This window comes from Sphaerodactylus townsendi, unplaced genomic scaffold (genome assembly GCF_021028975.2).
Source record: "Sphaerodactylus townsendi isolate TG3544 unplaced genomic scaffold, MPM_Stown_v2.3 scaffold_1126, whole genome shotgun sequence".
Classification (NCBI taxonomy): domain Eukaryota; kingdom Metazoa; phylum Chordata; class Lepidosauria; order Squamata; family Sphaerodactylidae; genus Sphaerodactylus; species Sphaerodactylus townsendi.
In genome coordinates, this window is record NW_025949657.1 from 1 (window position 1) to 11,293 (window position 11,293).

The following is an 11,293-nucleotide window of genomic DNA, read 5'->3' on the forward strand; positions in this document are numbered from 1 at the left end:
CTCAAGCTAATCCCATGAGCAAACACAGAAGACTATGAACAAAGGAGACAGAAAAGAAATGGCACTGCCCGTCAAAGCAGGGAAATCACACAGCAAAAGAATTTGAACAGTTAGTCAACGTAGTATATGGTGCAGAAAAGAGGATGTGCAAACTGCGGCCATCCCTGCACGCTATGTCCAAAACCTGAAATCATGGACAACTTGGAGAAAACACCTTTAGTGAGATTTACTTTACAAACTGTGACTTCCAGAGTGTATTTCTATGTTTGTTTGCTTTGATTACATGCTGTCATTGGGTGCTATTCAAATCTTTGCACTGTCATACCAGAATGTGGATGACTTGCTCCGGCTCCAGCCCTTCCACTGGAACTCCATTCACCTCCACCAGTTTGTCTCCAGCGTACAACAACCCTGCAACAACAACAAAGGCTGATGTTAAGCTTTTCACTTAAGAAGTAGACCAGGGCACGCTGTACGTCCACAGGTGCCAGGACTCGTGCCACCTTAATCTGCACAAAGACATTCAATGCTCAGACTAGATGTAGTCTCAACATTCTCTTAAGTCTTTCATATAAAACAGGAGTAACCAGGGAACTAGCTTTTTTTGAAATGGAAGTAGAGATGGCAGCCTCTAAGTCAGGGGTGGGCAATTATTTTTTCCATGGGACCGCATAAGAAACAGAAAATATTGTGGAGGGCCGGGCCAAAAGGCTGAACTCAATTCTGCATAATATTTATTGTATTTCTTTATATAAAAAAGCAGTAAATAGCATTGTTTTGACAAGTGGGCAAGACTAGTATATGTTAAAGTTATGCAATGAAAAAGTGAGGTCGCCTTCCAAAAAGTGTAATTTATTTACACAAATTTCTCAAAACAATGGTAGACAAAATGTTAACATTTTTTACTATTTGTGACTCATGCGGGCCAGTCAGGGTCATCCAGCGGGCCGGATGTGGCCCGTGGGCCGTATAATGCACAGATCTGCTCTAGGTGGAACTTGGGCTTGCCTTAATACACACACATATATTCCTATCACCAGGAAATCAGTTGTGATTTCAAGAGACTTCAGCCAACACCAGAATTACAGCTCATCTCTGGACTACAGTGAACAGTTTCCCTGGTGAAAATGGATGCTTTGGAGGATGGACTCTCTTGCAGTGTACCCAACTAAGGCCCCTGTTCTCCCCAGGCCTACATCTCCAAATCTCCAGGTGTTTCCCAACCTGGGTCTGGCCACCCTACACCCCCCACCTCAGTGGCCAAGAGGAGATGGGGTGGTAGGGTTGCCTGCTCCAAGATCACTGGTTGTTGCCACACCACAGATTGGGCTCCTGAGGCAATTTTTAAGTGGCTACATTTTCCTCTAAAATGGTGTAAGTGACCATGGGTTACACCTGTTTGTGTCACAAGATATTGCATGGCCCCTAGCGAGTTACCTAGGAAGTAATGGTAAAGAACAGTGGCTGGTATTCTGTGAGATCCATGGGTTGGATCCAGACTAAACTGGAAATTTCTGCTGACTGCCCCTTCCTGCTGCAGACCCTGCTATGCCATTCCTTGGGGTCTCCTGTCCTTTAGGAGCATCATTACTTGGAAGTCCTTGGGCTGCAGGTGGAGGGGTAGGCAGGAAACTTCTATTTTGACACTAGAAAATTTAGTCTGGATCCATCCTGCGAGCAGAGAGGCGCGTACAGAGTGGGACTTTCCTGCCTCCCTCTCCATCTGCTGCCCTTGGAGTGGACCCTTATGAACACAACAGTAAAATTGCAATCATAAGTGGGAAAGGGGCATCAGTGGAAATCACCCTCTTTCTCCCGCATTGGAAACCACCCGGTAGGATGCCACCCATTGGCTCCTTTCGCACATGCAGAATAATGCACTTTCAATCCACTTCCAATGCACTTTGCAGCTGGATTTTACTGTGCAGAATAGCAAAATCCACTTGCAAACAATTGTGAAATTGGATTGAAAGTACATTATTCTGCGTGTGCGGAAGGGGCCATTATCTTGAGAATGCACCCTTCTGTTCAAAGAAGAGATCTTTTCCCAGTTTGCCCTGAAAGAGGTTTACAGAATGTAACAGCACACAATATCCCATTGCACAGTTCTGTTCTTTTCTTTTTGAAATTAAATGTAGCTAGCCCAGCATCCCTTCCCTGATGCTCATTTTTAATTAATCTTACCACTTCTATCGGCCAACCCGCCATGGATGACTCTTGCCACAGTTATATCTCCTGTTAGCTCATGGCGTTTAATAGTGGCACCCTAGGAATAAAAAAAAATAGTATGTATTTCCATTTCAGTTTGACTCGTTTAAAGTGGAGATTTGGTAAGCTTTCAGAAGTTATTACATATGTTAGAAACATTGAGAATGGAGTTCTTAGCAGACGTCCTTCCCCCTTCTATAGATCTTCTACTTTTCTACCTGCCTCAGCTTCCCCCCTAGGCCATAAAGCTACGGGTCAGGCAGGATCCAAACCACCAGAGGGAGACATCATGTTTCTTAAGAGCACACAATAAAGCCACCAATCAATTAGATGTAATTAATGTGAAAGCCACACAATCCTCCATAGCTCTATTTCCAACACAATCATTTAAAAAATCTTGAAAAGACAAGAGAACCATGTCTTGAATTCATTGGAAGAAGGACAGGATAAAAATATCATAAAGTAAGTACTCAAATGTAGAAAACTTGTATCTGCCCCTCACCCAGAAGAATATCAGTGCAGTTTGCTGGATCCAACCTGTAGTCTATTGAGTCGAGCATCCTATTTCACACAGTGGCTGATCAGCTAACCTGGCTGGGCCAACAGTGTTTTGTGTGAGTGTACACATGTGTGTAAAGTATCATCAAGTTGCAGTAGATTTATAGTATGGGGTTTTCAAGGCAAGTGATTAAGCAAAGGTTGTTTGCCATGGCCTTCCTCTGCAGTCATCCTCGGTGGTCTCCCATTCAAGTACTAAACCTGCTCAGGTCCCAATCTCTGATAAGACTGGGATATGTATATTATACCATTCCACCAACAATTTCATACAAGCAGGTAAAACATCATCTAAAAGCAATCCTGTATGATTACTGAATATCTAAACTGGACATTTTTGGGGCTAAATCTTCAGTACATGTAAACATCTTCAATCTCAGAAGAAGAAGAGAGTTTGAATTTAGACCCCCCCCTTTCTCTTCTGTGGGAGACTCAAAGGGGCTTACAATCTCCTTTCCCTTCCCCCTTCCCCCCACAACAAACACCCTGTGAGGTGGGTGGGGCTGAGAGAGCTCCGAAAAGCTGTGACCAGCCCAAGGTCACCCAGCTAGCCTATGTTGGAGTGCACAAACTAATCTTAGTCCCCCAGATAAGCCTCCACAGCTCAAATGGCAGAGCAAGGAATCAAACCCAGTTCCCCAGATTAGTGTGCACTTGTTCTTAACCACTACGCCACTGCCGCTCCATAGTTTTCAGCATACTTAATTTTCAACATTCCATTTAAAAGCAAGTATTAATTTAGCAAATAAGCACCAGTTAAAGGGGGGGGAGGTAACTCAAAATGTGTGTGTCATTTTTCAGAACGTGGGGGGAAATGCATTACTAGAAGAGGGTGCCTAAGTTTAAGCTTAAAATGGAGCATTACGAGAGGTTGCTTGTTTTTCACAAGGCAGACAATCCTCATAGCTTCCTCATTTTCAGGAATGTTGTCTGGCAAAGGTGGAAGAATCGGTTCATAATCTTTCTGGGCCACAGTGTCGTGAGCTGATAGTAAAGCCTGTGAGGGGGAGAAAATGGAGGAATTAGATCATCTTTGAATTTGACTTCTGGGAAGCAAGATGTGGAAAGAGGAACTCCAGTTGACCATCCAATGTTGCCATTTGTTTTTTTGTTTACACTGTTTATTTACTAGGCCTGTCTCTAGTAATGAGCAGACCTAGCAGAAAGCTGACCCATTTGTACTCGTCAAATGTAGCTTTTTAATCTTATTTGTCCTCATAACATTCTTGTATGTATGCTACTACTTTGCTGGGAGATCAGGACCCACACAAAAAACAACTAAAAGGAAGAGGAAGAAGAGTTTGGATTTATATCCCCCCTTTCTCTCCTGTAGGAGACTCAAAGGGGCTTACAATCTCCTTGCCCTTCCCCCCTCACAACAAACACCCTGAGAGGTAGGTGGGGCTGAGAGAGCTCTGAGAAGCTGTGACTAGCCCAAGTTCACCCAGCTGGCGTGTGTGGGAGTGTACAGGCTAATCTGAATTCCCCAGATAAGCCTCCACAGCTCAGGCGGCAGAGCGGAGAATCAAACCCGGTTCCTCCAGATTAGATACACGAGCTCTTAACCTCCTACGCCACTGCTGACTAAAGACACCAGGTCTTCCAGGTCCAGGTTCCAAATGTCATTTGCTTGATAACATATGTTCAGTAGGATATATGGTGATGAAGTGCTAAAGAAAATGCTCATTTTGAGAAAGGTTTTGGGTAGCTTTATATTTGGACCTTATTCTTGCTGGATTCCCTGTATTAGGGATCATATGTTCATAGCATCTTCCGGTACTATTGCATTCCTATCAAAGGTGGTTTTTTTTAAGCAAAATAAAAACTGGGACGTAGGATCAGCTCCAATGTGTGAAGCTTACAAGAGAAAAGGCAGAGCAGGCAGAGATGAAGAGGCCAAACAATTTATTTGTAAACAAATTATGTAATTTTTGAGACTGCTCCATTTCTGGATGCAATGCTTTGGTTGACTGAGAGTTTGAATGCTCGGGAGGAAGAGCCCTTGAATATGAGCCTCTTTGGTCATGGGTCAAAGGTCAAGAGCCTCTTTGCTCATGGATCACAGCCCTCAGCCACGTGGATTAACCTGCAGGACCGCCCCTCCCAATATAACCCCCCCCCCATTCCTTAGATAATCAACGGTTAGGCATTTCTCTGATAATGAGCAGATCTTGTACAATTCAGCCTGACTTGGGAAAAGGCAGACTGGTGTGGGTGGAATCCTGTTTGTGAGAGAAAATACAAACTAGTGGCTAGTCAATAAATGTCTGTTTGTACCTGAAAACATATCGCAATAGAAAAGTCTAGCTAGTGTCTGAAATTATAACCGGTTGACATTTATATGCATTGGCCAGGTTTCTACTTTGTCTGCCTCAAGACTTGCACTGATGGCTTGTTCCTTTAAAACTAACCTGTAAATAAATAAATCTTCCTTGTTTATATTTTTAAAAGGTTTGTCACAGATGCTTTGGGTCTCCATCAGAGAAAAAAGTAGGGTAAAATATACTAAATAAATAAACAGAATGCTTCTACTCATCCGAAAATTCCTCAAAAACCACTGTGTCAAAGTAAAGGCATACCAAAGGTTGTACAAGAACATGCTACCTATAGCATAAAAATATGCTCTTAGAGTGGCTTTACACAGGTTGTATCATATGTTGTCTCCATTTCCTTCTGTGATTCTCTCCTACTACAGAAGAGAATCCAATGCAAAATGGATGGAGAGCTGCTTTTCACTCCTGCGATGAATAGAACATGCATATGGTTTGCGTGTATGCTTCTTTGTGTCACGAGGAGCACCACAGAAAGAAGAAAAGCTACATCTGTAGACTGCTTAACTCACACCTTAACTCACAACTCACACCTTTCTATTTTCAGTAGCAAAGTGCATTCTTCTAATGTCAGGGTACATCTGCTAAAAGGCAGATTATTCGGTTTTTTCGAGGTTTCGACAACATCTCTTTTAGCAGAAACTTTCTAACACTCAGGATCACACAAGAAGCGGCCTTATGTTGAGTCAGACCATCTGACTGCTCTGACTGGTAGCAAGGCCTCAGTTTGAGGTATTTCGTATTATCTACTGCTTGGTCTTTTTTAACTACTTATATTATCTACTGCTTGGTCTTTTAAAACTGAAGAAGCTGGGGATTAAACCCAGGACCTTCTTCCACTGAACCACAGCAGTTCCCGTTAAATAATTATATTTCATGTTGGCATGACAGGAAAATAGGGCTTAGACTGGCCCCTCTTGAGCTGTGTATCATCCAAATCTGCTTCTCACCCTTAGTGCAGAATAATTCCAGAAAATCCTCCATACTGAACAATTTTAGGGGACAGTACCAGTGGTGGGATCAAAAAAAGTTTAGTAACAGGTTCCCATGGTGGTGGGATTCAAACTGAACCCATTCCTGGGCGGGGCTGTGGCAAGGACGGTCCTTGGGCGGGAAACGAATGCACGCAGGCGCAGGCTGCCACGCATGCCAGTGCACCTCCTGCTAGACTGCTTCAAGTTCTGCGCGCTACTGCTGAGAGGAGGGGCGTAACTAAGGCAACAATCATGTGGCAAAATCACCAATTAGCAACCCCCTCTCGGCACACACAAATAATTAGTAACCTACTCTCGGGAACCTGTGAGAACCTGCTGGATCCCACCTCTGGACAGTACTTGCCTTCAGATGGGGGTTGCGCAGAAGTTTCCTCAGCTCTCTCACCTCTGAAGATGGATGGACTCCACGCAACAACTCTGAAACCTGAGGGATGAGCAAGGAAAGCTAACTGAACCTTGAGTAAGTGTATAGTATATTCTTCAGTGCTTTCTTTTAAAAGTACTTCAAATTGTTAAAGGATTAAATAGCAAAATAGTCAAACAATGCTTTGAACGTTGATATAAGGAGAATGAAACCCTCCCCTACTTCTATCGTTTGTATTATTTGATTTGACAATGGTTTTGTTTCTGGTTTCACTTTATGTTCCTCCTTCCTGAGTTGGTCACCCTCGTAATTAGAATTTGAATGAAATTTGTAGTGCCAAATGGGGAAACATGATGGGATTTTATTCATTTATTCATTATCCATCCATCCATCCATCCATCCATCCATCCATCCATCCATCCATCCATCCATCCATCCATCCATCCATCCATCCATCCATCCATCCATCCATCCATCCATCCATCCATCATCCATCCATCCATCCATCCATCCATCCATCCATCCATCCATCCATCCATCCATCCATCCATCCATCCATCCATCCATCCATCCATCCATCCATCCATCCATCCATCCATCCATCCATTCATTCATTCATTCATTCATTCATTCATTCATTTGGGTGCTGTGTGGTTTCCGGGCTGTATGGCCGTGTTCTAGCAGCATTCTCTCCTGACGTTTTGCCTGCATCTGTGGCTGGCATCTTCAGAGGAGCTGATGTTGGGAAAGCAAGTGGAGTATATATATCTGTTGGAGTGTCCAGGGTGGGTGGAGAAACATAGTCTGTGAGTAACAAAGAAGGCAACCAGGTCAATAGTTGAGGGCATCTGAATAGAAGTATGAGTAACAATGAAGACTATAGCCTGGGAGTGTCAATGGAGATAGCAAGGTCACTGGTGGGAGCATCTGAATAGAAGTATCCTGGCCTTTGTTTCTTTTGTCTATGGTCATCCTGTGTTTGTGTGGAGCTGGTTAGACACTGTCTATTTATTTATTGTTTAAACTTCTATACCACCCCATCCCCGAAGGGGATTTTGAACTAAATTATGCATTTTAACTATTCGTTGTGCTGTTGGCAGCTCCAAGTCTGACTTACGTCAGGGAGGGACAAGATATAAATCTAATAAAATGAATAAAAATAAATCTCACCTCACTGGTCAGTGAACGCGCCTGCGGTGTGAGTGGAACGGGCCTCCTTTTGATGTACTGATGAAGGCATTCATAAACCTAAGAGGACAATTATTAGAGATAATACATCACTGACACAGCAAAGTGTCAGGTGGGAAACATTGTTCATGCAAAGGTATATGCTCCATCCCTTCCCCCACCATAGCTACCCCATTTGGGCCTCTGCTTGGTCTTTTAGGCCCATCTTTTCCAGCAGTGCATCTACGAAGTGCAACCAACCTTACACCAACAGATTGCACTGTCCTGGAATTCAGATAAGTCCAGCAACTTAAGCATGATTTGTACATCATACAGTTGGGAAACACAACCAGTACTGAAATAGTTCTGTGCATGCTGTTTGCCGACAAAAATCATACTGTATAACACAGTTGTCAACCATTTGCTGTTCTAACACCACAATTCTTTTTTTGCCATCAAGTCACAGATGACAGTAGAGGGACCTTGAAAATATCTCCTGAGGAAGGGGAGGACTGTCAGCTAAACATCGGAGAGGGCATCCTCAGATGACAGAATTGAGAACTGATAGGGATGCTTGAGTCCATGACTGATGACAACAGCAATGTAGCACAAGGAGTGTGAAAACATCTCTGTGAAAAACTGAGCCTACGGCCATGATTAAGGTGCAGATTTCAGCATGAGGTGATTTGGACTGTCGACATCAAGGGGATGGATAACAGGGAACCTGGGTGTCCTGGTGTTGAGAGGCTGATGGGGATCGATGTTGAGGTATCTGACTGATGACCCAGTGATGGGTCTTGACCAGAGGTGGGATCCAACCAGTTCTCACCACTTCTCTAGAAGTGGTTACTAATTTTTTCTGAGTGCCGAGAAGGGGTTACTAAAGCAACCTCCCTGCCCAATAGGGACTGGAGGTGCGTTTGTGCGGCGGCGCCACTGTTTGAATCCCACCAGCATCGGAATCTGTTATTAAAATTTTTGAATCCCACCATCGGTCTTGACATTGAGGAGACAGCAATGATCAGCATCAAGGAGCACTTCTGGCAGATGAGGCAGGGAAGTCGATTGTGGCTGGGTTGGAGATACACCCAAAGGTCAAGGCGGAAGCAGCTTGGCCTGAGAGGTATTTTTGACCTTTGGGGTCTTTTTTTACAGGGATCTCTGAAGCAGTCCTCGGATTCAGTGAAGTCACATCAGAAACTGGCCCAGACAACAAGTTAGGAATTGAAGAGGCTGTTGGAGTGTGGGTCCTCTTTGACAACTTAGCAGAGGGAGTATTTATTGAAGTGAAAGATTTGTCCCAAAGAAGAAGAGAAGAAGAGTTTGGATTTATATCCCCCCTTTCTCTCCTGCAGGAGACTCAAAGGGGCTGACAATCTCCTTGCCCTTCCCCCCTCACAGGTAGGTGGGGCTGAGAGAGCTCCGAGAAGCTGTGACTAGCTCCAAGGTCACCCAGAAGCTGGCGTGGTGGAGTAGCACAGGCTAATCTGAATTCCCCAGATAAGCCTCCACAGCTCAGACGGTAGCTGGGAATCAAACCCGGTTCCTCCAGATTAGATACCTGAGCTCTTAACCTCCTACGCCACTGCTGCTCCAAGAGCAGCCTTGAAGCTCACTTGTGCCTGGCCTTGGGAGCTGAAGAAACAACATGAAATATGTCTTGGAAACATGGGTCTCACCCAGAAATAAAAGATAGTGTTCATCATTTTGGGCCATTTTAGTGCCACATGTGGCACACTTTTCAAACAGAGTCATCATTGAAAAGAAGAAGAATTTGTGAGGTATATCCAGAGGTGGGATCCAGCAGGTTCTCACCAGTTCCCGAGAGTGGGTTACTAATTATTTGTGTGTGCCGAGAGGGGGTTACTACATTAGAAATTCCATTAGGTCCAAAAAAATCATAAAGTCCTGTTGTTTCCTGTGTGGCTGGTTAGCGAAGGTAGAAAATGGGATAATTCTCCCTGTTGGGCTGTTTTAAAAACATGTTTTAGAAATATGGTAAAGTTCCTTGTTTAAAGAAAGTATCCTTCCTTTGATTTCTAGAAACAAAATTAAGTATTTGAAAGTATTAAGTATTTGACAGGCAGTTAATTAGAGGAGAAGTAGTTGTTTCTGTTGGCAGTAGACGATAGGACTTGCCATAATGAGTTTAAATTCTACATGGGACAGAAAGATACCAGCTGGAAATCAGGAACTTTTTTTTTACAGTAAGAGTTTTTTACAGTAACAGAGAAATTATTAATGCCCTTCGCCACTGGAATGTGCCTGCTAAGCCATGCCCCCCATTGTGCCCCCGCTCACCTACCCCTTGGCTTAAGCCACGCCACTGTTTGAATCCCACCACCATGGGAACCTGTTACTAAAATTTTTGGATTCCACCACTGGGACAGGGGCGAGCACTCCAAGTGCTTGAAAGCTCCGGAAGCCTTCCTGGTCACAGCTCTGTGACCAGCCTGTGCATTCCCCATGAAGGGCTGCACTGAAGACATGACAATGAAACTGACTGTTCTCACAATGGAGGGAAATGAGTGTCCCATAAATTAGGACTGGTGCTATTGTATTTGTTCATAAATGATGTGGGCTGAAGGTAAGGAGTACAGTGTCAACATCTGCAATGATATCAACATTATTTGTGGTGTTTCATGTCCTGAAGCTGGTATGAGTTTTCTTATATAACTCACGCATATTTTTCTCAGAGAATTTCCATACCCAGTCTAAAGCAGCAGACAGCAAATCGTCAGTGGAGGAATGAATTCTCTTTACACAAAAAGCTTTTGATCATCACAGTTCCCATTACATAATATGAAAATTAGTCCTCCTTGATGATACAGAGAAATCTAATCCATAGGCTGCGACGTGAAGCATAACTGTTATTAAAATTAGTTGGTTTGCAAGGGAAGAGACATTACCTTTAGAAGAGCCTGTAGCCATGGGGACCGGAGCAGGTCATACAACACACCAACACTGCTGATATCTCTTTTATAGAACTGGCTTAGTTCTTGCAGGACCAGAGACAGAACATGAGGTAAACCTAATCCCCAAACCCCACAGACAGTATAGGTTAGTACAGGCAATATGTTCTCCAAGTTGATCTACAGATTCTTTGTTGGGATACCAAATCAAGAGTTTGCATAACCGTGCCAAGGGACATACTAATTGTGAAACATAAACTGGTTTTATTCACAATTGTTGTCTGCCTGGGGACTTCCATTATTTCCACCAGAACTTTTGAAGAATGGCTAGGGGAAATCATATGTGTATGCAATCATGCACTCTGATTTGTTTTTAGCAAGACTTTTGGGGCTCCCTGTGTGAAAGTTTGTAGTCATATCAAGTTGTTGGACTATGCTACAAAACTACAGAAATTGAGTTGTATTCCTGAAATGTAATTTATATTGGGCTGGTTGCAAACATGCCCCCCATACACAGAAGATCTATTTTACATCTCACGTTAAAAACCTACCCCAAAGATGTTCTTCCAAATGCACAACAGTCTGCACAACTTCTTGCACAAGAAGCACACAAAACAGTCACTATAAAACCTATCACAGCCTTGTGAGGACACTTGGTAACTCTTTGCAGAATAGTGTTGTACCCACCAATACCCTTCCTGGATAATTGGAGCAGCTAGAAAGAGGGGACTCATTGGGGTCTTGAATAATTCCTCGAGGATT

General features: G+C 43.5%; 1 protein-coding gene across 1 annotated transcript; it reads right to left on the reverse strand.

The window, feature by feature from the left end:
• Positions 1 to 325: 325 nt before the first annotated feature.
• On the reverse strand, positions 326 to 10,650 carry LOC125424821 (MAGUK p55 subfamily member 4-like; the record flags this gene model as incomplete). The annotated part of the gene is made up of 6 exons (XM_048482249.1): positions 326 to 411; positions 2,185 to 2,266; positions 3,629 to 3,760; positions 6,432 to 6,512; positions 7,623 to 7,700; positions 10,529 to 10,650. Coding segments are annotated over 6 exons (581 nt in total), but the record flags the coding sequence as incomplete, so codon positions are not given.
• Between the last annotated feature and the right edge of the window lie 643 nt (positions 10,651 to 11,293).